A 26,570-nucleotide genomic window follows, 5' to 3' on the forward strand; every position below is an offset into this window, starting at 1 on the left:
AATAAAACTTCTTCCAGTGGAGACATTATCAAGAAAATATCCGTAGCGTTATCTAGGTCGTAGTAGGACATTTTAGGCGGGGTCTAGCTAGTCTGGGTTCCAGACATTTATTCTTAATCGGAATGACTGCCTCATCTGTGAGAACCACCACAAGGTGGTGTCAATTTCGATGATGTCTCTTTTTACTCATTTATTTGAAATTTCTGTGGAACTAGTCATATTTCATGGAATTATTATAGTAGGTACTCCGTCGTAGTACCTACCTGCTAATTCCATGTCATATCTCTATACGTTGAAGTGATTATTTTTTGTTAAGTACCTAGTACTCAATTTTAACTTTCATAAGGTAAATCATGGGCAAGATGTCTACAGTTACAAACACAAATATAGGAATATTAAGTTCACTAAGTACAAATAAAAACTTCTAACTATTCCGGAGTGTAAAAAAAGCCAATATAACAGATTTATTTTACTTTATTGAATAACTGTGCAAATTTTCAACTATATATGCAATTCATATAAATTTTACAAATCTAAACTAAATACAGACAATAACTTTTTAAGATATTCTAGAAATAATGAATAAGTTGTACAATGTAAAAAATACGCCAAATACATACCACATTATATACTTTAAAAATATAAAATACACAGAAACAGAAAAGTAGTAAAAACGTATGCTTCATAATAGAATAATTTATTGTGCATAAAATAAATTACTAATTAAATATCGCAACAGCCGAATAATAGTGCAACCGCGCATGTGTGAAAGCGGCTCAATCAATCCAAGTTCTGGTTGCCCTTGACTCTTCTGTTACTAGTTTCGACAGCGGTCTAGTCTATTTACACATAACTGGTTTCAGAATGTCACATTATTAAAATTATATTATAGAACCAGACGATAATAGCGAACCCCGTAATAGGTCAAGTAATTTAATGGCGGATCATGCTAATTATTAAATCGTGTTTTTTGAAATTCTAAATTATTTTTCAACATTATAAAACTCGATTGCTAATTTATAGACGGAACTTTGATAGAAACGTTGCATACAAAATATTTTGACGCGAAATTCCTATAGAAAAGAAGACCCCAATATAATTAAAGTTTGTAATACCTATCCCAAACTAAAATTTGACTGAATCTGAATTAATTCAACTTGTAATATAACTCGGTCTGAAAAACGAAATAGAATCAAAAGATATGTTTGGTTTCCAGAATAATTATGATAACTTTGTCAGTTTCAGTGACATATGTAAAGCGAATGAGCCTAAAAATGGTATCGTATTCTAAATAAAACACTAATTGAGAATCTATCCGAAAGTTTTGATATATGTCAATGTGTGTTTTCAATACTTGGAATTCAAGACATAGATAATTTTTCCATCAACTCTCTCCTCCAGCTCCAAATAGTATTTGTAATTAAAATGTCGTGTGAAGATTAATAATGCATATATTTCAAATAAAATAGCAAATAAAACATTACTAGTAAACGTTTGTAATAAAACAAAGTGACATAACAATAGTTTACATGATACTATCAATTTCATTTTATCAACTAACCATAGGCACAATTATATATTTGTAATTATAATAACTATGTATTTAGTACTTTATCAATTAAATAATTCATATACACAATACATAAATTGCTCTGTTATTTTCATTGCTTCTCAATTACATACAATAAAAACTTCAATCACAGATAAATGTAGGTATTTCCTATTACCGATACTGACGGCAAAATGTGCTAAATACTTGATAGCATTTTGGAAATTAATTAATTATTATTTTTATACATATATCTTCATTGTCCAAATCATGGTTTTGTATTTACGGATACACCGTTTGATTAATTGACATATGTATACTTACTCCACAAATCCCCTGCGCCGAGGTCATCTTAGGGGATAGTTCGAAAAAGGCTCTTTTCGCACGGGTGTTAAAAAGCCACAGCAGAATCGATGTCAATTCAATACATTGCAATGTACATATCCATTTATATAAAGAACTACATTTTGCCCGCGACTTCGCCCCGTGAATTTCTCTGCGAAAGCGGAACAGGCATGATTTTTCATACAAACTTTCACCCCATTTGGGGGTTGAGTTGAAAAAAGCCTATGAACGAAGTCTTTAACTACATGCATACCAAATTTCATATCAAAATCAGTCCAGCAGGGGTTTAGCCGTGAAAACGGACAAACAGAGACAGCTTACGCATTTATAATAGTATGGTATGGTATGGATTAATATTTTTTGTCTATATTATAAGATAGTTCTATTATTCATAGATTTATAAAAGCAACTGTTTCATTTCAAAAATGTGTCAGTGACTATTTATTGTACTACTTATACGTTCAAATTCATAATTTCAATATAAAACTGTATCATCCCTCTTATTATAAATGTAACATTGAAGCCTCGCTCACACGGGTGCTATTTTAACGTGAGTTAAAACAACGTTGGAATGGAACATGAGTATCCGTATCCGTAGTATGCATGGGCCGTACATTGAATCTCATTTATGTCAAAAGTGATAAACAAGCAAAAACTTTGGGAGCTTTTATAGCGTCCGTGCGAACGCGGTTTTACTCATTTAGATACTGCAGCGTAAATCTTCAGTGAAATATTTTTACCCAATATAATAAATAAAAAATTACTTCCTAAAAGCATAACCAAAATGTAATATCTAGATATATCTTTATCTTAGTAATAAGTACTTATTTTCCCCCGGGCCATGGTAGGTAACTGCCCCAGCCTTTACCTGGATTTGGATCTTGACCTGTAAAATAAACTTGACATAAGAAAATACACAATCCAATTGGAACAACGTCAACAAGAAGGCACAGGCACAGAGACTGCTGATATTAACTATTCACAAAAAGCGAGACAAAGAAAAACCATGATTAAAATAGATTCAAAGTAATCTTCTTCTTGACGAATCGGAATTTAAAACCTGGGAACTTTCGGTCTTAACTACTCCCCCATGGCTTCTACTAAAATTTATACAGTTAATATTAAAAAGAAAGATAATACTAAAAAGAAAGTTAATATTTCAAATCCTATTCCTAACTAATATTATGAATGCGAAAGTAAGTTTGTTTGTTTGATACCTCTTCACGCTCTATCTACTCAACCAATCTTCTTGAAATTTTGCAGACATATAGTTTGAAGTATGGAGAAGGACATATTGTACCTTTCATCCCGGAAAATTACGCGCGCAAAGACAAATTAACGCAGGTGGAGCCACGGCCAAAAGCTAGTACATAATAAAAGGACACGCGAAATTAGCCATGTCCGTAGATATAAGCACACAAACACTAACCTCTAGCGATGGCCTGAATCTTTTGTGTCTCCTCAGGTGTGAGAGTTAATATCTTCTGTAACACTGGCACTAAGCGGCTGCGTTCGTCGCCGGGGCCCAGGGTTAGGAACTGAACAAATATGACGATTTTAGGTGCTTCAATTAAGGTCCATAGTCCATAGCACACTTCTACCGCACCGCTTCCACTCGGCCAGATGACGTTTACTGAAGAGTGAGCTTTAAAGCGTCCTCACTAGATACACTTTACATTGCCGAGAGGGATTGATATAGCTCACTTTTCGTTGAACGTTTCACCTTGTCAAGAGCGGTACGGTATGACAATTTGTTTTCGTGTAATTTTCTATTGGGTTGGCAAAATATACAAAAAATAAAACGGAGGCCACCCAAAATCCTTTTCATAAATTGTGTCAACATTTTGTATAATGGCAAAACTATAATACTAAATCTAATAAAATCCTGTATCTAGTCGTAATCTCATTGCAGTGTTTCAACAGTTCGTTCAGCTGCGACAGCCGAGTGTCTTCTCGCTTGCACTCTACAGAAGGTCCAGCTAGCTATCTCGTTCTCACCTTGAGGGTAACGTTCTTCATGTACTCGGTGTTGTGGGCGTTATGCGTGGCGGCGCGCACTCGACGTAGCTCAGCTTTCAGCAGTTCGCTCAGCTGCGACAGCCGGGCGCCTTCCCGCTCCGACTCAGATAGCAAAACGGTCACGTGTTTCACCCTGTGTCAACAATAATCACAAATGAGACCTTTTTTCAGGTTACAGAAAAAGCATAAGTCGTAACGAGGCAATTAAACGGACTTGTCGTGAACCGAGAGGGTGCAGTCAACTTGATATAAATAAATTAAACAAGAAAATAACCTTATCCTATTATAAATCAAAGTCCTCTGCCGCGTCTGTCTGTCTGTCTGTTCGCGATAAACTCAAAAACTACTGCACAGATTTTCATGCGGTTTTCAGTAGTAGATAATGTGATTCCTGAGGAAGGTTTAGGTGTATAATATATTATATTTTTACCCAAGCGAAGTCGGGACGGGACGCTAGTAATAAATAAGGAATTAGAGATGTAAATAAATATAGTATACATTCAGACAAGAGTAAACGACATAAACAAATAATAATAGAACAAAGAAGACTAATATAATAAAGATGATGCAGAAGCAAGAACCTTTGCTGCTGCGCTTGAAGTCTCCTCTTCAAATCAGCGATCTCCTGGTCAGGCGTCAGTCCCAAGGAGGCCGCGTCCAGGGCCTCATCTTCTGGCACGCCTTCTTCAAGTAATCTCTCGAGGGGCACCGGCGAGCGACCGCTTCCCGCGCTCGTCATGTACGATTTGGACGGCGGAGGCGACGGAGCTGCTTCTGAACCCTAAATAATCAGAATGTGAAGAACATTTTAATGTCAGTTTAGTCTATAGACTGTCAGTCTGGTCAATAGACCAGACAGCCGCCAGTGCCTAGACTAGACTCAAGGCCGATGTGTTACAGTATGTATTATTCAACTGTACTTTTCTAAGTAATAATGTTTGCTATACTATATTACTTACCTCGCCTTCTTCCCTGGGTATCATAGACACATTTATGTCCATTTCGCCGTCGCTTTCTTCCTTAGATATGACCGGCAACATGTACTGGTTGGAGTTATCGTCCCTCTTAGTCTGGGAGCTTTCCTGCAACACTGCTACTTGTTTCCTCAGAGATTCCGTCTCGCTCTGAAGCCGACCCTCCAACTCGCTGATTTGAGTCTTATAGCATTGTGTTAGGGTTGATATCTGGAAATTTTATATGAGTTATTCGTTACTTCTTTTGAATAGATACTCGAACATGATTGAAAAACAATGATTCGTAATTTTATTCGATTTTGTTTGAGATGGCGTAAGTGCAAAATGCGATGCTGGTACAATGGTTAAAACCTGTGCACCGAACGGGCCCAGATTAGAATCCTGTGTCACGTAAATTTGTATACCAATCTGACTCAATTTATAGTAGTTTTCATCGACCACCACTTGCATCCGATGAAAGATAACATCGTGAGGAAACCTAGTTGATAATATCATTTAGTGCGTGAAATGAAGAGAATGGCCAACCATTCTATTAATACTGATGTAAGTTTGTTTTTAATTCCACTTAGCGACCCTCATCCACGGCTCATGTGGAAAAGTCCAAATGTGATTAAAGCATTATTGTCTTTTAGTTCAGCAAATATGTACCTGCAATTTGTGTTGCGTGCGCTCCTCCTCAAGCTGCAGCCCCAGCCGCGTGAGGTCGGCCTGCAGCCGCGCGGTGCGCTGCTGCGCGCGGCCCGCCTCCGCCGCCGCCTCGGCCGCGCGTCGCCGCCCGCTCTCCGCCTCCGATGTACGCTCGGCACACTGTTCGCTGAGGCAAATACATATCGTCATAAGTTAAACACTTTCGTGGACGCTCCATGAGACACAAAAGTTTAATTGTTACGAATGCTATAGCAGCCGTGCGTCTGCGAAAGTGTTAATAAGATTCATAAATGAAGCGGTGGCGGTTCAGTGGTTATTAATCTGACATATGTATATTCCTAAACTCATCACCATTTGCACATATGACATGCGTGCCAATGGTCTGACAACTAAAAAAAATTGGAAAACAGACCCTGAGCGACGACGCTAACAGCTGAGGAATTAAGCATCAGGGTCCTGAGGAATAAAACACTCGAGAGGGTCCAGTGTATTTAACCGAATTGGGTAATGAAAATTCAAATACATACATCCAAACTTCCGCATAATATCAGTAGATTATGAGTAAATAGAAAGCAGGATAAGGCTTACGACATCGTCGCTAGTTTCATCGTTAGCGTCTCTATCTGCGCCCTCAACGCGGCGGCCTCTTCTTTGAGCTGTTCCTCTTGGCTGTGGTCCACCGTTTGGTTCTGACGTAACACGGCCTGTGCTCGCACCTGGACATCACAGACATTGGAGTACAGAGTTTCAGTGGTTTCTTTAGTCCTTGTACTGAGCTGTTGCCTTTTTGATGCTACAGCACAAACTTGCTAAGTGCAGGTGTGTGTGTATTATTTTTAATGTTTTGTGTGCGACAATAAATTAATTTATCTATCTATATATAAAGTGTCAGCGTCAGATGACATTTTGAAGGAACTAACGGACAAGCACATTTGTTACGTCGCCTCTCTTGTAAATAAGAATATTTTATTATTAACAATAAAAAGGGCTATGAATAGGCAATATTCATAGTCCTTATTATTCGTCATAATATTAAATAAATATATTTTAACTTTTATAAAGCAAATCATGAAAACAAATGTACATTGTATACAGCACAATGAAAATTATATTTGAGTAGTTTGTGTAAGCATGATACTTCTGAATCAAAAGCATGCTATGTCAGACTGCAGCAAAATAATGTCTCACCATACATTTATGAGATCAAAAAATGAATAAACTCAAATGAAACAACGCAATAAACATATATTTAAAGAAAATTCCGCATATACCTTGTAACTAGTGTATTCAGTCTTCAAATCTCCTAACTCAATATTAGCTATCCTCAATTTCTCATTCAGCTCAGAACACTTGAATTCCAACTTCTTCGCTTTGTTGTTCAACTCTGCCTTGTCTTCTCCTAACACCATTATCATTTTCTCCTTTTCACTAATCAATGCAGTCATTTCTAAATCTGTCTCTTCATTCTTTCTCTTCTCAACCTCAAGGTCTTGTTCCAGTTTGAATATTAAACCATTTTTGGTCTGGATAATGCTGTCTTTCTCTTTCCCTTCTTCTACTATGTGTTGAAGTTCTTCCCTTGTAAGTCTATTTTGAGTCTCTTCAGCCTTTATTTGCTCTTCTAGTAACTTTATTTGTGTCTTCATTGTGGTTATAATTCCTTCTTGAGTGTCAATTGTAGATTCCATCTAAAATATTATACAGATGAAAATAATTTTAAGTCTTTTTTAAATATCACACAATTTTTTAATATAACACTTACTTGTACCATCTTCTTCTTCTTTTCTTCCATTTTCGTGGTGAGTTCCTTCATGGACCTCTCATAATCCTCCATTTCCAAACTCAATACATTTTTCTTCTTCGCATCTCGACGCGCTTTATCCAGCTGGTCCTTAGTGGCTTTATGAGCTTCAATTTCAGCTGCCAGTTGTTTAGATATAGATTCCAATTCAGCTATAAAATAAAAATGAATAATGATGTAGTAATAAATTAATGCCCATCACATATTGTAGGTGACAAAACTATTTTGTATGAACATATTTCCCGAATTTTAACTGAATCCTAACGTACATGTATAATTTGTACCTTGAATAATTTCTAACTCTGCAGTTTTCTTTTCAGCAAGTTCAGCAGCTTCGGTCAGAGTGGTGACCTTAGCCTGAAGATCACCTATTTCTTCCTTCACACCGTCAACGGCATCGCAGCTCACCGACTGTTTTGTACCATTTTCTTGAAGTAACTTCTCCAATTTAGCTTTATCATGTTCCACGTTTTGTAGTTGTGTCGTTGTCTCGTTAAGCTTTTTCTTTAGTTTCAAAGCAAATATACGTAATTTTGTGTACCTGAAATACATATTATAAAACTTTAGGATCTAATTTAATCATAGAATTTGATAATGTTTAGTAAAATATATCTTACTTTTCTTCAAAGGTTTCATCTAAATCTTTCATCCTTGACTGTTCCTCAGCTTTGGATATGGTAGATGTGGACATATCCTCATGTGGTAAATCTGAAATAATTCAAATAAACAGATTAATATTTATTTATGAAATTATTATAAAAATTTTGATATAGTTGTCATAATTACCTGATGGTATTTGTGGCTGTTTTAATTTATCTATTTCATCTTTTAAAGCAGTTATTAAAGCTTCTTTATCGGCCAGTGATTTTAGAGCATTGTCTCTCTCAATAATAATTTGTTCGCTTACTCCCTTGTTGGTATCAGTCTTTGATTCTGCATTTTCTAAATCCTTTTCTAAGCTTGCAACTCTTTTATTTAAATCGTTCTTTTCTTGAATCGCATTATCTCTATCTTTCTCTAATGTTTCAACTAATCTCTCTAGTTCAGCAATTGCCTTTTGTAACTTAGATATAGCTTCACCGCGCTCTTTCAGTACTTGGTTTATTTCTTTCATTTCATTAAGTAATTCAGCATTTTCGGTTTTATATCCCATTAGTTTTGATTTAACATCTTCTGATTCAGCCAATAAATTATCAAATTCTTTGATTTTAGCGCGGGACTCCTTTACTTCACTCAAAAGAGAGGCATTCTCTTGTTTATAAGCGGACAACTTTGTTTCCAATTTTACTAAATCAGCTTGAAATGAATCATTTAAGTCTGAACTATCATCTTTTGGTTGTTCCAAAGAAAGTTTTAAAGTTTCTACTTCTTCTTTCAGAAGGCCATTCAAATCGTGTAATTCATCATGTTGCTTTGTTAGGAAATCATATTGTTCCTGCAATGTTTTCATTTGAGATCTCAAATTGTTGATTTCATCACTCTTCTCAGTTTTATAATTAGCCTCAAGTGCTGATTTTTGTTGTGTAAGCAACTCTATTTCAGATTTCATTAATTGTGATTCTGATCTAGCCTGTTCTAATTGATTAGTAAGTGATTTGTTTTGGGTTTCTAGTTCAATAACACTGTCTCTTGCATTCATTTTCTCTTTGACTAATATGGATTTTTCACTTTCTAAGGCCTTTATTTGCAATACCATGTTACCAACTACTTCACTATCTTTGATTTGATTTTCTATTGAGTTGAGTAACTTTTTATTTTCAGATTTAAGTTCATCAACAATTGAATTAAGTTCTTTATTTTTTTGTGTAACTTTATTTAAGTTATCACGCATATCTATTATTTGTTCACTCAGTATCATATTTTCCTTTTCCCATTCTGTTTTATAATTTTCCAAATCTGCTTTTTGAATATTATTACATTGTAAAGTATCACTCAACTGCAGTTTTAATTCAGATATTTCAGATTTCAACAACCTATTTTCCTGATTCACCTCATTTTCAGTTTCAGTCACATCATTTTGTGCTGCTAACATTTTTTCTAGTTTACTCAGTTTTTCTTTCAGGTTCAGATTTTCATTATTCAACTGATTAATCTGATCGTCTAAAACTTTAGAAGCTTTGATAATATCATTTTGCCATTTTGGTATACTTTCAGAATATTCTTTCACTGTTTTAGTTAGAATAAATCTAGAATTTTTAAGTTGATTGATGCATGCAGCACATTTCAGTATTTTTTCTTTATAACTTCTTAATTTAATGTTAGCTTTCTCCTTTTTATTTTTTTCACATTCTAACATCTCAGTGATATCCTTTAATTTCATCTCATAATCTAGTGTTAGATCTTGACTTTCTGAAGTTTTATTTGAATTCAGTTGCATTTGCAATTCTTCAACTTTATTGTTTAAATGTTCAATTTGAATCTTGTACTCATTATCTGCAAAAATATGACATAGGTAGATATAAAAATTATAATTTCTATTGATTGATTCAAATATTTTTATGGTACTATAAACTAGCTATAATAAATCAGACTTCAAAAGGTTTTATGAATTCAATAGAAGTGTTTTACACTGGTAGAAAGTAAAAATGAACATACCCGACTGTACTTTGTCTTCCAACATTTTCAGTTGTTCCCTCTGTTGCAGACCAATATTATTGAATTCATTTGTTTGAACTTCAAGTTCAGTGAGCTGATTTATAAGTTGTTCATTCTCTTCTAGCAGTCTTTTATTTTGCCTTTTCAAAGAAATGATCTCACTATCAAGATCTGATAACTTTTGAGCTGTATCATCATAATTTTTATTCTTCACAATGATATCAGCTTTATATTCATTGATCTCTTCTTCATAACTCCTGCATTTGTTATTAAGTGATTTTATTTGTGAGTTGGCCGAATCAACTTCTGTAATGTAATTGAGTTTTTGTTCAGTCAAGGAATTGACTAATTCTTGCAATGTCTGGATGTTTTCTAAACAAGATTTCTTCTCTTTTTCACACTTCTCAAGTGCTGCCTTGTAGTTGTCATTATCATTCAACAAATCTGTCATTCAAAAAAGCAATTTTAATAAAATTAGTTGCCTTGTCATCTGTTTATTTTCGTGTCACGAATCTTCAACATCAACTCTTATTTAACAGAACATAGTTAAGAGAATATATGTGTGTATTTTTAAGTTATAGTTTATACAATTATAAAAAATATACAGTGTAAAAAAATTTATCAAAATGAATAGGACAAAAAAGTATCAGTAATAAGAGTGGACCTGATGGGCTTTAGTGGACCTCTTAAACAAAGAAGAAACCAGATCAAAAAGATCTATTCAAACAGCTGCCATAACATTAAAGCCTGTGATCACCTTACATACTCTTTGATTATAACAATCAACTCAATCAATATTTGGTTAAGTATTTGTGTCTCATATCTAAAATATGAGTTTCATTTGAACCATAGAATCACAAAGATAAGAATACAAACATTTTAGTATTAGAATTAACTATATAAGAAATAAACAATCAATAAAAATTTGTTTGTACTTTCAAAGTGTGTAAAATGATCTCCATGACAGAATAGAAATAATTACCAGATCTAGCCTGTTTGGCTTTTTGGGCAATCGATAGCAATCCCTTGCATTTCTGAACCAACTCTTCTTTAGTCAGATCATCGAACGGACTTCTTTTGGCACTCTCTGGACTCTAAAACATTATTGGGCATTAGCATTAAGTTTTTGTGGTGATGTCAGTGAAGTGACTGTGCAGTGCATATTAAAATAATAAAGCTTAGAAGTTTTTATGTGACATGAGTTATGAGTAACAATATGTTTCGGATTGTAAACATGTTAAATTCTAGATATAGTATAGACCACAATATAATAAGATAGAAGCTGGAATAAACTTTTAAATTTATCATACCGTGGCATCCGTTTGTCTATCCATTTTAGAGATTTAGAATTTAAATTTCATTATTATCTATAACAAATATTTCTTAGTAATATAATCAGATTTTATTTTCAAAATAAGTCTGGGATTTTATTTCTTCGATGGACGTACAACAACACATACACAAGGACGGCCATCACCACTTGACATTTACGTGCGTGACGTAATTTTGTCAATGTCACAAATTGTCACCAGGGAATAGGAGTCTTATAGTACATTTATCCCGCCAGAGTACAACACTGTATGTTAGGTATCGACATAGCAAAAGGCGGCAAAGCTTTTGTGTACCTAACATGCAGTGCTATACTCTGGTGGGATAAATGTGCAGTAATACTCCCTATTCCATGGGTAGTCCGTACTCCGTACCTACCTAGGTACTAATTCCATACTCAATAGGGCATATTACGCAAAGCTCAACGCAGATGGCCCTACTGGTACAACCAAGGTACACAGACATTGCCAATGAAGGCAAAAAGCGCCAATTTTTAATATTGTTTCAGATTTACCACCAAAAATACTTTCTACGCAATCGTGGTGCGAGTTTAAAGGAAAAAAGGAAGGATTTAGTGGATTATCCTGAAAATAATAACACTATTCTAGGTTATGTACTGCATTATTTGGTCATAAGGTGATATAAACTATTATTGATTTTGACTGAAGATCTTACTTGTATGAAGTCCATATTTTAATAAGTCTTCACGTGTGAAGTGTGCCGAGCTTCTTTTCGACTGGCTCGAAAATTTTACATCGTGAGGCGTATCCCATAGTTTTTGAAGTTTTTTTATCTTATGGAAAACTATTTTTCCCAATATATCGGCACCCGAATATGATACATATATATGATATATTTTCACGAATGTTTACATAATTAAAGGATTAATAAAGTACTCTAAAATAAATGTTTCAATCGATATAACAAAAGGCGGCAAAGTTTTTGTGTACCTAACATACAGTTTTGTACTCTGGCGGGATAAAATGTGCAGTAATACTCCTTATAGGTAGGTACTTACCTACTTTCTATTTCTTCCTATTTCTACCACTTAGAACATTACGTAATGGTTCTGCAGAGCTTGGAATAACGTTAAACAATTCCCGTAATGTTACTGCTGTCAAATAGAATTAACGTTACTAGTAATAATATATTCTTTGCAAACCAAAATACCTATACGATTTTTATTATTCATCGATTGTTAATGTAGGGATACCATAGACTTGAAGTTGAAAGTATGCTAAGTTAATCGTTTTAATCGCTGAAATAGTATTTTTAGTATCGATACATCTATCATAGACTTAATTTTATGGACAACACTAGATCATAGTGTAATGGCGGCTCTAGAAGTTGCTGCTACATTTTCATGTGTGAATGAGTAAAATAATTTATAAAATTTATGATTAATATACTGTAATGTTTTATTGAAATGTGATAAAGACATTTTAACTCTTATTTATTTGTTGCCTCTGTTTGCTTATAGTGCCAGGTAATTTTATTATTTTGTAAAACTAAATATTTTGTGTGACAATTTGCAAATCTGCGGGGCGCGTCCATGAGTAATATTGTGGTTTACTTTTTATAGTTTGAATAACAGCAAATAAGCTATATGTGGTTACATTCCAGAGTTATTAATAAACGTCTCAAGTTGGAAATTATTCTTATAAGCAATAATGAAAGAGCATGTCTGGTGTACATTTCAGCCAAATTATTATAATTTAGCTCGTGTAGCCAAGAATAATGACAGATTACCATTTATTTCATCGACATGATTATGGATATAATCATGTATACGTTTATTGCCTGATTTCCCGATTGGTGATTTTTAACTTACATCTATATTATACGATAACATTTGCATTGTACCAGATTTGGCATATAATACGAAAATGTCGAGTGACGAGGATAAGCCGCCAGCACCGCCGGTACGGCTAACCAGCAACCGAGCGACAGACCGGGGCGATTCAGTAGCCTCAGTTGATATGAGGCCACTACCAAAAGGTAAAACTACTATTTATTGCAATAACTATGTAGCTACGAAGCTTAGATTGTACATACGAGATATGTTCTACAGTGCCCTTCCATGTATGCTATATTTAAAGACAAAATTATACATAAGTAAAATGCTTAAAATGTATTTAGATTTGGTACAACAAAAAAAAATACAATGAAGTTAGGAAGTTAGGTACATTTTCAATGCAACATTTTGTTACTCAACATAAGATACTTTATATTATTTTTGGCACTATACCAATTATTTTCTATTGAAGTGGCATGTTTGAATTAAAAATTACAATAATCTACATACAATACTATGATAAAATCAGAATTTTAAACATTATTATGTGTCATTATTTTATATTCATTTATTACAGAACCTGATGATGGTGGAGACAGGAAAAAGAAAACACTGAAGGCCAAAATCAAAGGCTCCAAAAGTACAGCACACAATGACAACAAACCCAATATTAGCTATCCAACAAATTTCGAACACACAGTGCATGTCGGTTTTGATACAGTCACAGGAGAATTCACGGTAAGTACATATTTATTATACCCTAATTATTTTAGATCATTTATAATACCTAGCGAGTTGTGTTAACTGAAGTTAGGTTTCTATGCACCTTGGGAAAAACCCATGACTCACAACCATTTATTATGCATATCAATATTGTATGTAATCTATAATTTTACTACTTCATTTATGTCCTCATTCTCATATAATAAAAAAAAATACATTTTTAATACTGAGCAAGTATATATCTTGGACAATATGCCAATTGTTATATCCTGCACTATATAGATCTGTAGAAATGCTGACTAAATTAAAGAATTAAATAGTGTTTAATGCTATTTTTTTCTAGAATGTTTATGGTTGTATTTATATAACACTCAGATACATTGTTAAATTATAATATTTGCAATCACATATTGATATCTATAGAGTCCAATACAATTTACACATTGCATCACTATCCCCAATATTTTACATGAGAGATTTTTAAGATGTGTGACAGTGACAAGCTTTTTGCTTTATCACAGGGCCTAAAGCTTTAAATGCTTTGCTTAATTCAATGTGGCGTTAAGTTATCAAAATTTATTTTATTTTTCTGTTTGTTGAGATTGTTTTGACAAGATAGGTAAATTGTTATTGAGTGTATATATATATCTGCAGTGTGCAGTGGCAGCTATAAAATTCAATTACTATGGTCATCTCATTTACCTTTGATCACTTACATACTTCTCAGAACAGCATGCTGCAAAATTAGAAAATGTAAATTTAGACAACAGTATACTATTACTGTGTAAAATATTAACCATGACAATATGGTCATGGAGTGTATGTGGATATCGAATTATACTTTCATCCTGATTATCCATTAAATTAAATCCTATAATTATTTATTGTACCATAGCAGTAGTGGTCCCTCATAAATGTTACAAACAAATGGTTATTAAAGTAATGAGTAAAGTTGAAAGTTGTCATGTAATGAGCTCCATGTATTACCGCTTTTGTTTCAAGCTGCCTATGACAGTAAGTAATAGCTTGTACTTTCTTTTTTATACAAAGTTTTCCTTACCTCCCTACATTGTTGTTTATCTGTCAGGATTATTTCTGTATATTTTATTTGATCATATTTCTTTACATGTTGTTTTTAGTTAAAAATGTGCATAATGTGTAGCATGCTATTATATAAGTATGTTTATCAATAGTACAGTAGTATAAATTCTTTGTTGTACTTTCTTTTATACTTATTATTGGAATATTTAATGAATTAAAATAAATTTTTAGTTGCAACATTTGGTCTCATAATATTCAAATAAATGTTTATGATTCAAAATAAAGGCTACTTTATGAAAGATTTTGAGTCATAATTGCAATATTATTCTAGTACCTATGCTAGTTGTTTGTAGAATTAATACAAACAATAATTAATATTGTTTCTGGTTCTGATCATTGCTTTTTTAATCTAGTTTCAAACTAAACTTAAAATAACATTAAAAATAGAATTCAGCTAAGATGCTATACAAATACAAGCTTTTTTAGAATAATTTGTATCTAATAATTTGCCAGATGCAGTTTTGAATTTTTTATGTTAGATTAATTCTTGCTTGGTACCTTAACCTACACACATTCTAAATAATAACTTCAATTTTATTTTTTTTTATGAATGCAAACAAATACCTATCACCTTGTATAATTTATGTGAGTATTAGATATGGATATGCGCTCATGAACATGGCTAGTGAATGGATAATTTAATGTTTGGACTACTAAAAACAATACTTAAACAGTATCTAATGAGATACTGTTTATGGAACTTGTATCACAATGAGAAGTGGTGTCATGTCTTACAATGAAGTCAAAACATTCCAAACATACTGGAACATAATTAAATAAAAATAGTAATATGAAATGAACCATTGCATTCATAAATGCATTTATTTTTTTACCCAGGAAACTACCCTATTCTGTTCCAGGGAATGCCAGAGGCATGGGCGAGGCTACTCATGGCGTCGAACATCAGCAAGCAAGAGCAGAAGAACAACCCCCAAGCTGTTTTGGACGTGCTCAAGTGGTACGACGCCTCCGCGACGCAGCCGCCGTCTTCCAAATATATGACGTCGGCGCAAATGCATACCACACATTCAGGTATACCAACTTTACATTTTGGTTTGCCATTCCGACTCGACAAGAAGAATGTATCAACTATTAGTATGAATAAAAAAGTGGCATCTACTCTAGAATAGGTCCACTTCATATCCCTTCAATGTAGTATAAAGAAACTAAGGGATAAGAGCAGATTCGACGGCAGATAGGCAACACACAGACTTCTCAAAGAGAACTGAAGTCAGGTGTCCTGTCGTAACATAATAGTAGTCAGAATTTTAAGATTTACGCGCGTCACAGCTCTAGCTGGGATGGAGAGAGGATGGGAGAGAGTGTAAATGCGACAGTATATTACGCCTTAACTACAGTTTCAAGGACATATCGTGTTCAAATGAGTTCTTCAGCTATCTCTAAATTAGTGTTGATATATATGTTTATATATTACTCATACAGACAACAGCACATCAACCTACCCAAATTCATTGCAAACTCGCCGCCATAGTCGTTCATGCAGCGTAACTCGATATGCTGTTGACTTACATATTATCCAAAATTTTGTCTAAAAAACTTTTCCCCTCTCTTAAATAATATATTTAACAAGACACGAAACGTTTACTCCTTCTTTCTTATAGCGTGTGTTATTGCTAACAATGATATATATATATTGATCAAGTCGCCAAAAGGCATCGACATGCCATCTAGTGCCGATAAGTCACACTAGCACTAGCAACTAAATAGTCATCCAGGACAGGATGCAGACTGAGCTAAGCTTCCGCGATATGTTGCAGGGTCGTCAGTGTCGCGCGTGTCGTCGAGCAGCCCGTCGTCGTCGACGCCGACCGACACGGAGCACCCCGAGCCGCCGCCGCCGCCCCCCTCCCGCCCCGACCGCACCAAGAGTATTGTGAGTATTTTTTGATAATAAAAATAAATCTTTCTAAAGTATTGTTCATGTAGAATGGCCATAAAGTTCATTGCTCCCACTTACTGATGACAGAGATTGACAACATTCGGCTGCCAAAATGTTTGACTGCCGCACAATATATTTATTTGATATTTGTTTTCTTTGTTAATTTTTTATTTAAAATGGACCCACAACCCGGTCTATTGTGGAAAAGCCAAGACTACAGTGGTTAAAACGTAATGAGTAACAAACCAACACAGTTAAGAAGATAGAATTAATATCGTGTACTTTTAAATAAATGTTGACGATTTCTACTGTGAACTTGTATGACCCCTACCCTATACCAAGTTACCGTGTTTACACAATTTTGCGATACATTTCATATATTCCGATACTGTCGTTTTTGAAATTGGGAAAAAATAGTACGCAGATGTCAATGGACTTTATGGCCAATCTTATTGAATTTGACTTTACAAATATCAATAGGACATATTACGCAAAGCTTGCGCAGATGGCCCTACTGGTACAACTAAGGTACACAAACATTGCCAATGGAGGCAAAAAGCGCCGATTTTCAATATTGTTGCAGATTTTCGACCAATAATACCTTCTACACAATCGTGGTGCGAGTTTCTAGGAAAAAGGAAGGATTTAGTGGATTACCCTGAAAAGAATAACACTATTTTAGGTTCTGTTCTGCATTATTTAGTCAACTGTGGTCAACTGTGGTCATAAACGGATATAAACTTGTTATTGACTGAAGATCTTACCTGTATGAAGTCCTTATTTTAATAATTCTTGACGTGTGAAGTGTTCAGAGTTTCTTTTCGACCGTTTACTGGCTCGAAAATTGTATAGCGTGAGGCGTATCCCATAGTTTACGAAGTTTTTTTATCTTATGGAAAAATATTTTTCCCAATATATCGGCACCCGAATATGCTACATTGTTGTATATTTTCACAAACAAATGCTTACATAATGAAAGGATTAATAAAGTACTCTAAAATATACGTTTTAATCGTCATAGCAAAAGATGCAAAGCTTTTGTGTACCTAATATACAGTGCTGTACTCTGGTGGGATAAATGTGCAGTAATACTCCTTATTCATCTATAATGACATAAAAAAATATTTATACGAATGAATATGTTGCAGTACACGAAGCCAATAGAAGAAGAGGAGCACCCCCGGCCGGCGGCCGCGTCCCCCGCGCCCTCCCCCCACCACGCCCCTCACCCCGCGCTCACCACACATTCAGTAAGTCCTTATTTACTTACGCTTTAGCCCTTTCTATGTACATACGATCGCTTGTCAAGTTAACCTGCATGGATCTTTATTCCGCGGTGATGTGAAATTCAAAATCCAATTCAAAATATTTTATTCACAGTCAATATGATGTTAGTGACGATGTTAAATGAAGGTTGGGCTACGGTAGTTCCACATCTAATTGCGGCCGTCTTCATGCGTAATTATCATATATAGCAGATATACTCGAGGAGTTTCGACTCCGTTGGTACGGCCACGTTTTGCGATTCCGAAGACTGTAAAGTGGACTCTGGCGCGAAGAAACCGAAAAAGAATTATTAAGAAGAAGAAAGAGAAAGCGTTACTAAGATCTAAGAGAAAATCCTGTTAAAATATAAATAATATTATACAGATATGCAGCCGCGCGGAAGTGGGCAGCGGGCCGCCGCTGGACCGCAACAAGAACCCTGCGCACTTGCCGCAGTCGCCGCCGCCACACGCGCCGCCGCACGCGCCGCAGCCGCTGCCGCCGCTGCAGCCGCTGCAGCCGCCCGCCAACGGCGCACAGACCAATATTGACACTGGGTTCGTATTAATTTTATTTCTTTGGTCTCTTCCAACGTGAAACATCCTATAGAAGCCAAAGACCAGATGATTAATGTACCCAAATAAGACAGAATTTTTCCATACAACATCCTGGTCTCATACCAAAGCAGACTATTTGATGTTGTAAAACCAGGCACATGGTGGGAGTTAAATATATAAGCGATCTGTCCCATTTCTTCTTGTGTATTTCTAATAAGCATTTCTCTTTCTCGTATGAACGAGATTATACATATGAGGAAGTTTATTGTTTCTCTATGTATGATCAAATCGGCACCAACATGATTGGTAAATTATTTAGATTGCAGTGATTAGGAATACATTTCCCGGTTGGTAAAAGAAGGTAAATTACCGTTAAAATACATTCCGGACATTTACGCCACACAATCACCTTTTTATTGATGAAAGCTACAATATAAATATAAATAAATATATATTTAAATTTGTCAATTAATATCAGGGACTTGATGGAATTATGAAGCTTTCGACGCTGCCTTATCTAGACGTATCAGCTATAAAAATCTGCTTGTCTATACAATATACAAAATAAAATATAGAAAACCACATTTGCAATTATTAATACAAGTACAAGTATTATGTATAAGTAGAATTAAAACTAAATATTCTCATTCAATATTGAAAATAAAATACAATAGTGCTTTTGTTACGTTTTCCATGTTTATTAATAATAACGTTTATCAATTTACTGACAATTTGCACATGTTTTGTTAATTTTCTGTTTACAGAAGAGCAACAGGTCAACAGCAAAGAAAGAAGAAAATGACAGACGAGGAAATATTAGAAAAATTAAGGACTATAGTTAGTGTTGGAGATCCAAATAGAAAGTACACAAAAATGGAGAAAATTGGACAAGGGTAAGAATGATGATATTTTAAATTAACTTAAACTTTAATAATGAGATGAAAATAATCTCCTGCTAGAGTTTGAATATTTTCATCTCATTGTGCATTTCTGTTTGTAACGCCACCGAAGCCCGAGATTCACGTAAAGAATTAAGGTTTAAAAATTTAAAGATAATGCTCTTTGGGAATACTATTATTAGCTTTCAGCTGTCTTTCTATCCTATAGCTGACTGACATAGAATGCATAATAACGGAAATCAAACTGTATTATTACGTTAGAAGTTTCGAGAAAGCCAGTACTTTAAAAATAAATTCTAATTTTTAGAGCATCGGGCACAGTATACACGGCGATAGAGACGTCGACAGGCATGGAGGTGGCGATCAAGCAGATGAACCTGAGCCAGCAGCCGAAGAAGGAGCTCATCATCAACGAGATCCTCGTTATGCGGGAGAACAAACACAACAACGTCGTCAACTACCTCGACAGCTACCTTGTTAATGAGGTTTATTGACTGCTTTTACAACCAAGTTTTATATAAAACTGGATTCTTCCCGCAGCTCCTTCATGTTAGTGTAGTGTGAAAAAGTAGGAAAGCGGACCCTTGGCTCCGATGCTTAACGGCTGAGGTAGGAACCCGGAATATGCTCAGATGAAAGACCGAGCTCAATTTTTAAAATATGGATATTATAAGACTATTTTAAGACGTGAGCAACTTTGACAAGTTCTCTTTGAAGACATAGTTATTTTAAAAGTCCCCATAGTTAACTTGACTTGGTCGCCGATTGTTAGTCTAGATGTTGGGTGAGGGCGTGCGACTGTTTGACAAAGAGATAGACGATACCTTTTGAAGTAATGTGAATTATCGTTTTACCGGAGCGACGCCGGGGCGTGCCACTAGTATGGTATTTTTATGCTGAAGAAGATTGGATTTGTTGATTTGGTTATACCGTATAACAGCACCGTAATGAACATTGTCAGGAGCTGTGGGTGGTGATGGAGTACCTGGCGGGGGGCTCGCTGACGGACGTGGTGACGGAGACCTGCATGGACGAGGGGCAGATAGCGGCCGTGTGCCGTGAGGTGCTGCAGGCCCTGCACTTCCTGCACACCAACCACGTCATACACCGCGACATCAAGTCCGACAACATCCTGCTCGGGCTCGACGGACAGGTCAAACTCAGTGAGTCATACTATATATCTACATAGACCGCGGCCAGACGTCAGATTTCAGTCCATACAGTTTCTAGAAGGTTCGGGGTCTAGGACCAGAGTTTGCAATGGAAGTTTTCGAATGGCTTTTTAAATACAAAGTCACGCTATAACCACCACTTATCTTGTAACTATTCTGGGATAGGCACGGCTTCGGTCCCCTACGTCCTACGCTCATGCTGTTCTGATTTATATGGACGAGCGTCGAGCATTGATTGAGACTCTAATTTGAGCGACGCGAATATATCCTCTTCTCTTTCCTGCAATTTTATAGTTTCACATACGATAAATTATTATTGAATTTTTAAGAGGATAATAATGAAATCTAAATTATTACTGTCAATCATCATTGAGTTTTATGACATAATTTGTTATGTTGCATATGTACTAACGAGTGACATTGATTTCAGCCGATTTTGGGTTCTGTGCACAAATATCTCCTGAACAAAACAAAAGGACAACGATGGTTGGGACGCCATACTGGATGGCGCCCGAAGTAGTTACGAGAAAGCAATATGGACCTAAAGTAAGTTTTTAAAACTATATGATAATATGAGAATGGCTATAGTTCAGTTAAATAATGTTATTTTCTACGAAGAAACTGCATGTTATAAATGTCAAAATGTTTTTGTGAATGCTGTATTAGGGTATAATAGCCAAATTATGCAAAAATATTATCTGCCATATGTGGAAATAGTAATATTGTAACAAAGCAAAAAAGGAGAATCTTCTGGAAAAAATACATTGATACAAGAATAAACAATATTCACCTATTTTTTAACAATAACAATAGAGGAAACATACAATACAAATACAATATAAAGTTAATAAAGATAGTGTATCACGCATAGTGAAATGCGTGATACACCTTTGTAATCTATCACATATTTCACCAACTATCATGCATCCTCTATCCTAACTAATATTATAAATGCGAAAGTAATTTTGTTACCTCTTCATGGTCTATCTACTGGACTGATCTTCTCGAAATTTTGCATACATGTAGTTTGATGTATGGAGAAGGAAGGGTACCTTTTATCACGAGAAATTAACGCGGGCGAAGTCGCGGGCAAAATTTAGTATTATAATATACATAGTACTAAGCCCATATCTCTCTCTTTCATCTGAATGAATAATGTTATCTCGAGGTGGACGTGTGGTCGCTGGGCATCATGGCGATCGAGATGATCGAGGGCGAGCCGCCGTACCTGAACGAGAACCCGCTGCGGGCGCTCTATCTGATCGCGACCAACGGCAAGCCCGACATCAAGGACAAGGACAAGCTCAGCGCCGTGTTCCAGGACTTCCTCGACCACTGCCTCGAGGTCGACGTCGACGCCCGGGCCGCCGCCATCGACCTCCTCAAGGTGACCGCTATGAGCCATGCCCTGAGTTCGGTTTACGTCCAGTTGTTGATGGGTTGAAACTGGCCAAATACTGGGCGAAAACCCGTCTATGCTATACCCCGTTGCGCAGTCGTGCTCCGTTTTCTATAAGGTTTTGACATTGACGTGCGTTGATGTAAGTCGAAACTTCATATGATGTCTTCGTTCTTCCGCGTTGATCTGTCAACGGACGTCACAGAGCGCGACTAAACAATTGCATGGGCTCTGTTTCATCTGTCTTCCTCAGGTGTCAGTAATTCTTGTAGTGGCAAGTAGTTGTACTTTTTCAACTACTTGCCACTAAATGTCGGGTAAGTAGTTCTAAAAATCATGTCAGATTTTATTCAAGACGCTCAAAGGCATCTGACATGACGTGAAGAAAGAAGTAATTCTTATTCTTTTCGAGTATATTAATAACACCGGTGTCAAATTTTATTCAAGTCGCCTAAAGGCATCTGACTTTTACAACTACCTACCGCGTCTAGTGGCAAGTAACCGCATACACACTGAAGCTGACGGACCGGGACGGGCGTCTAGTAAATACTCAATGTAATTATTGTTCCCGCAGCACCCGTTCCTGAAGCTAGCGCGGCCGCTGGCGTCGCTGACGCCACTGATCATGGCCGCGAAGGAGGCCGCCAAGGGACATTAGCGCAGGACCCCGGCGCCGCAGCCGCGCCCCCCGCCGCCAGTGCCTCAACTCTACCGCCGCCACCGACAGTGAGAACCGGTGTCCTTACCGACATATGATAATTATATTGTTGATCAAGAATTGATTGAATAGGGTAGTTGTAATGAAACACGATAAACAAATGTCACTTTAATTGGTCTATGTCATGTATAGTAAAATGTATTATTTATTTGTTTTCATTAAAGAATAATTAAAACGCTTTTGACTCCAAAAGTATCTGATTTTGCTTGATGGCAACTACCCTATTCGCCGATAGGCTGGTGTATAGTAAGGTCCATGTCAAAGACATATTTTAACAATTGTGTGGTGCGCATGTGCGCAGCCTTTTTAAACATAGTGACAGGATCAGTGGCACCTTTTAGTGAACGAAGAAACTATATAACCTACGACATAATATTTGGCCAAATTGTACATTATGATAATGTCATTAAGTAAGTCTGTCATTACATAGGAGAAAAGTAAAAAGTATATGACGACCAATGCACGCGTGTCATAAGTTTTACAACACACTTTATGTCGCCATTTGAATGGGACATACTACATGTGTGTTGTTCACTACATAATTCAGCAATAAGAAAATGTTCGGAAATTTATCGGCAGGGAATAATGAAACATGCTAGTTTGACCCGCAAGCACTGACGAAGAATATATAAATGCACCATCATCTTTACGACCCACTACCTAATATAAACGTTCTTTTGTTACTACAATTCCTCTCTGCCCTATATTTTAACCATGTGATATTTTCATAACTGGCAAAATTTTGGGGTCAGTCCGGTATCCGGGCCGTCTGACTGTACTGACTGCACATCGATTTATAGTATGTACTATTCAGTCTGTGTTTGCGTAAAAAACTAGCAATGTAATAGTTCTCACTGTCTAGCGTTACGTGACGCCGGCAGCCGCGCTGCTCCATAGAGGTATCATATTTTTACAAGAGATTGATTAGTCAAGTGCAGTCCAGTAACTATAAAGAACCGTAGTGTCGTTTAGTAGTTATTTATTCTGATAGCGTCATCTCTTATTAACGCGTTTCGTTCAACTGTTTTGAGCGAGAGGGCGAATAGTGTAGATAGATATTAGATTGTAGGTACGAGTTTTTAAAGTTACGAATATTCTAGCTGCGAACGAAGACTGGCAGTTGTTTAGGTGACCTTGTAAAGTATAAATAGTAGAATACTGTAGACCCATAATAGTATGGAATTAGCTTACTGTGATGGTAGGTGATAGCCGGCGGCAGTTAGGGAACACTTCGATACGAGGCAAGACTCCTGTGGGGTTAGCGTGAGATTTTTCGAGAACGTACAAAATTAATAATCCCCCTTGCGTGCGAAAGAGGATCATTGTCCATAGAAATCGGCGGCGATTTTACGTATTCGCAAAAACTCATGCTAATCCCACAGCCCACCGATAGAGACGATAGCAGTCTGTAGACTAAAGCCGTAAACGTGGACAGAGGTCCTTCAAGGTCATAACCGATTACACCGCTACCTCATGAAGAAATTATAATAATTGAAATATATTTTTTATAGCGTAGAAATATTTTACATTGACAACATATTACCGGTCAGCTCACTTACAGCTGCCGTTATGTTATCAATGAGAAGTATGGCTACAAAGGAAGCTATAAGTTCTGCATTCGAATTTTATCGGGTGGGAGCGGTGTGATAGAAGTCTGCTATGATCTTAATCTATTATTCTATATTTATTTGTATTATTATATTAATGATGACTGACGAAGATTAAGTTCAGTTTGAATATAATTATTCGTATATTCCTATTTCGAAATAGAGTATTTGAGTTTTATAAAATGGTTTTATGTAAGTTATTATTAGTGCGGTGATCAGCTTTTATAGATTTTGAAGCAAATGATGTTTGATATGATATGTGTTTGTTCATGTATTTGTTTGTGACGATGTTGGCTTGTGTCGCTTACATGCTTTCAATAGTACTAGTGACTCATATTGTTATTTAAGATAACTGTTAATTTATTAAAAGTCACTAACAATTCTAATTTTCTATTTGAGATTATTGTTTGATATGGTTTATTATGTTTCAAAATTTTTGGTTGTACGAAAATTCATAACTGTTGTATTTTAAATAATGTTGCTGGTATTAATCTGCCGGATTTAATGAATGATTTTTTGGTTGACTGGTATTTAGTATGTCTCAAAGCTAAATTGATACATGTGTTAGTCATGAAGCGAAGCATTTACATAGTATTAAGTTTATATAGTCTATCGGATGATGAATAGCAAATTTATTTTTCCTTCATGGCACAAACAATAGCATTTTAAGATTTCAATCGAGTATTCGCAAATAGGCTTATTATGTGACTTATAAATAGACTATTTTATTATATTTTGCCTTCACACGTATATGACAATAGTAGTCTAATAATTAGTATGGGACATCGATGTACTCCTGTAATACAGCAACGTAAAGTATTTTACATTATATTAAGGATTCGTAAATGTCCCACATTTATCGTTTTAGGTTGTGCCGTCAGACGCTGTTATTTTTTTCGCTATATTGTGTGGATGAATGTGAGCGCAGAGATGCAGAAACTCCGCTATATATTTGTACAGAGACCTCTAAGACACGAGTAGTTTACTCATTGACAATATGAAGTGACCAATTAAAGCTATGTAGACTACTAAAGTCGTTTCAGGTTGGTGCAATATAGACCGAATGTTAACATTATTTTATTTTCATATTTATTTGCATTCTAAAACGTTTGTGAAGTGTATGATAATATTATGATATCATTGGTGTCGCCGTATTGTTTTTATCTAAATATGTAGTTATTTAATTTTATCAAGATGACTCGGCGGGTTGGAGTCTACACCTTTTGTACTTCTCATATCTGAATAAGATAGGAGCGTGTAAATATACGTAAATAGATATGACATGGTAATAAATCTTTGTCAAAATTCTCTCTGGGGACGTGAGACACTCAAAGATAATGTCTTCTGGAAGTAAAATATGATTGGCAAATGATATAAATCAACCATATTGTTACATTATCCATAGATGCAGTTTTTATATTTTCAGCCAAATTGCTTCGGTTAGAACGTAATCCTGTTATTCATAAAAAAGTTAAAGCATACTTGTTTTGACTCGTTCTGTCAAGTATGCTTAACTTTTTTTATGACTACATGTGATTATTTTTTCAAATGGCCTAAGATACTTTTATCATAGGAATCACTTGATCTGTAAATTCAGTATGGCCTACCATGCACTTGAAACTAAATATGCACCAACCTTTATAAAATATTTGTGCAATAATGTAGAAATGTAAAAATTATAGCCAAAACTTCAAGAGAGCTTGAACAAAGTTATTCAGTATCTATAACTAAGAAGTGTATTAAATATGTGATCATGAAGATGAATTTGAATGCATAGATATGTTAAGATGAGAAAGTAACTGTAATTATGAACATAGTCCTAAGTTGAAAATGTATTAATACATGTAATAGGTTATTGTACAAGACATTTAATGCAGTTAGAACATTTTTCATGATTTTGTCAGTTGTAAAACACCAGTGCCATGTATGAGCAACTTGTGCATATAAATTACAACCCATACTATAATAAAAGACTCACCATGAATATTCATTACTTTTATTTCATGATTAGTTAAACTTTTTACCTAACTTATTTATAAATTAAATTAACGAGATGATTATTTTAACGCGAATGTAAAGTACATTTTATTTTAAAATTTTTACTGTATCACAGTATTATTAACATTTTAAATTACAATTGAATTCTCAAAGCAACAAACTACTTTTCGATATT

At 35.3% G+C, this 26,570-nt stretch overlaps 2 protein-coding genes across 3 annotated transcripts; one reads left to right on the top strand and one right to left on the bottom strand.

Moving 5' to 3' along the window:
* Positions 1-456: 456 nt before the first annotated feature.
* Positions 457-11,405, bottom strand: GCC185 (GRIP and coiled-coil domain containing 185 kDa). 2 transcript variants are annotated; one of them, XM_053745891.2, is made up of 15 exons: positions 11,242-11,405; positions 10,914-11,025; positions 9,932-10,237; positions 8,123-9,769; positions 7,954-8,044; positions 7,621-7,877; positions 7,298-7,488; positions 6,807-7,223; positions 6,124-6,251; positions 5,536-5,701; positions 4,873-5,097; positions 4,495-4,694; positions 3,893-4,046; positions 3,324-3,432; positions 457-2,780 (listed from the first exon to the last, which is right to left on the bottom strand). In XM_053745891.2, the coding sequence occupies exons 1-15, from the start codon at positions 11,263-11,265 to the stop codon at positions 2,719-2,721; spliced, it is 4,089 nt and encodes a 1,362-aa protein (XP_053601866.1). In that variant the 5' UTR covers positions 11,266-11,405; the 3' UTR covers positions 457-2,718. The 2 variants fall into 2 exon arrangements, with proteins under 2 accessions (XP_053601866.1, XP_053601865.1); XM_053745890.2 differs by having other exon boundaries at positions 9,932-10,375.
* Positions 11,406-12,584: 1,179 nt separating this feature from the next.
* Positions 12,585-26,381, top strand: Pak (p21-activated kinase). The gene is made up of 13 exons (XM_053745393.2): positions 12,585-12,746; positions 13,127-13,258; positions 13,633-13,793; positions 15,740-15,911; positions 16,658-16,773; positions 17,928-18,029; positions 18,430-18,602; positions 19,367-19,495; positions 19,809-19,986; positions 20,463-20,664; positions 21,104-21,219; positions 21,842-22,060; positions 22,647-26,381. Exons 2-13 carry the CDS (start codon positions 13,147-13,149, stop codon positions 22,728-22,730), a joined length of 1,764 nt encoding a protein of 587 aa, XP_053601368.1. The 5' UTR covers positions 12,585-12,746; positions 13,127-13,146; the 3' UTR covers positions 22,731-26,381.
* Positions 26,382-26,570: the final 189 nt, after the last annotated feature.

The sequence above is a fragment of the Plodia interpunctella genome, chromosome 5 (genome assembly GCF_027563975.2).
Source record: "Plodia interpunctella isolate USDA-ARS_2022_Savannah chromosome 5, ilPloInte3.2, whole genome shotgun sequence".
Lineage (NCBI taxonomy): Eukaryota > Metazoa > Arthropoda > Insecta > Lepidoptera > Pyralidae > Plodia > Plodia interpunctella.

Coding starts and splice junctions, on each gene's coding strand:
- GCC185 (XM_053745890.2), bottom strand. CDS start 11,265: ATGGATAGACAAACGGATGCCACG. Junction 10,376..10,913: donor AGCCAAACAGGCTAGATCTG/GTAATTATTTCT, acceptor TTTGAATGACAG/ATTTGTTGAATGATAATGAC. Junction 7,224..7,297: donor AGAAGAAGAAGATGGTACAA/GTAAGTGTTATA, acceptor ATAATATTTTAG/ATGGAATCTACAATTGACAC.
- Pak (XM_053745393.2), top strand. CDS start 13,147: ATGTCGAGTGACGAGGATAAGCCGCCAGCACCGCCGGTACGGCTAACC. Junction 16,774..17,927: donor CCGACCGCACCAAGAGTATT/GTGAGTATTTTT, acceptor AATATGTTGCAG/TACACGAAGCCAATAGAAGA. Junction 22,061..22,646: donor CCGCCATCGACCTCCTCAAG/GTGACCGCTATG, acceptor TTGTTCCCGCAG/CACCCGTTCCTGAAGCTAGC.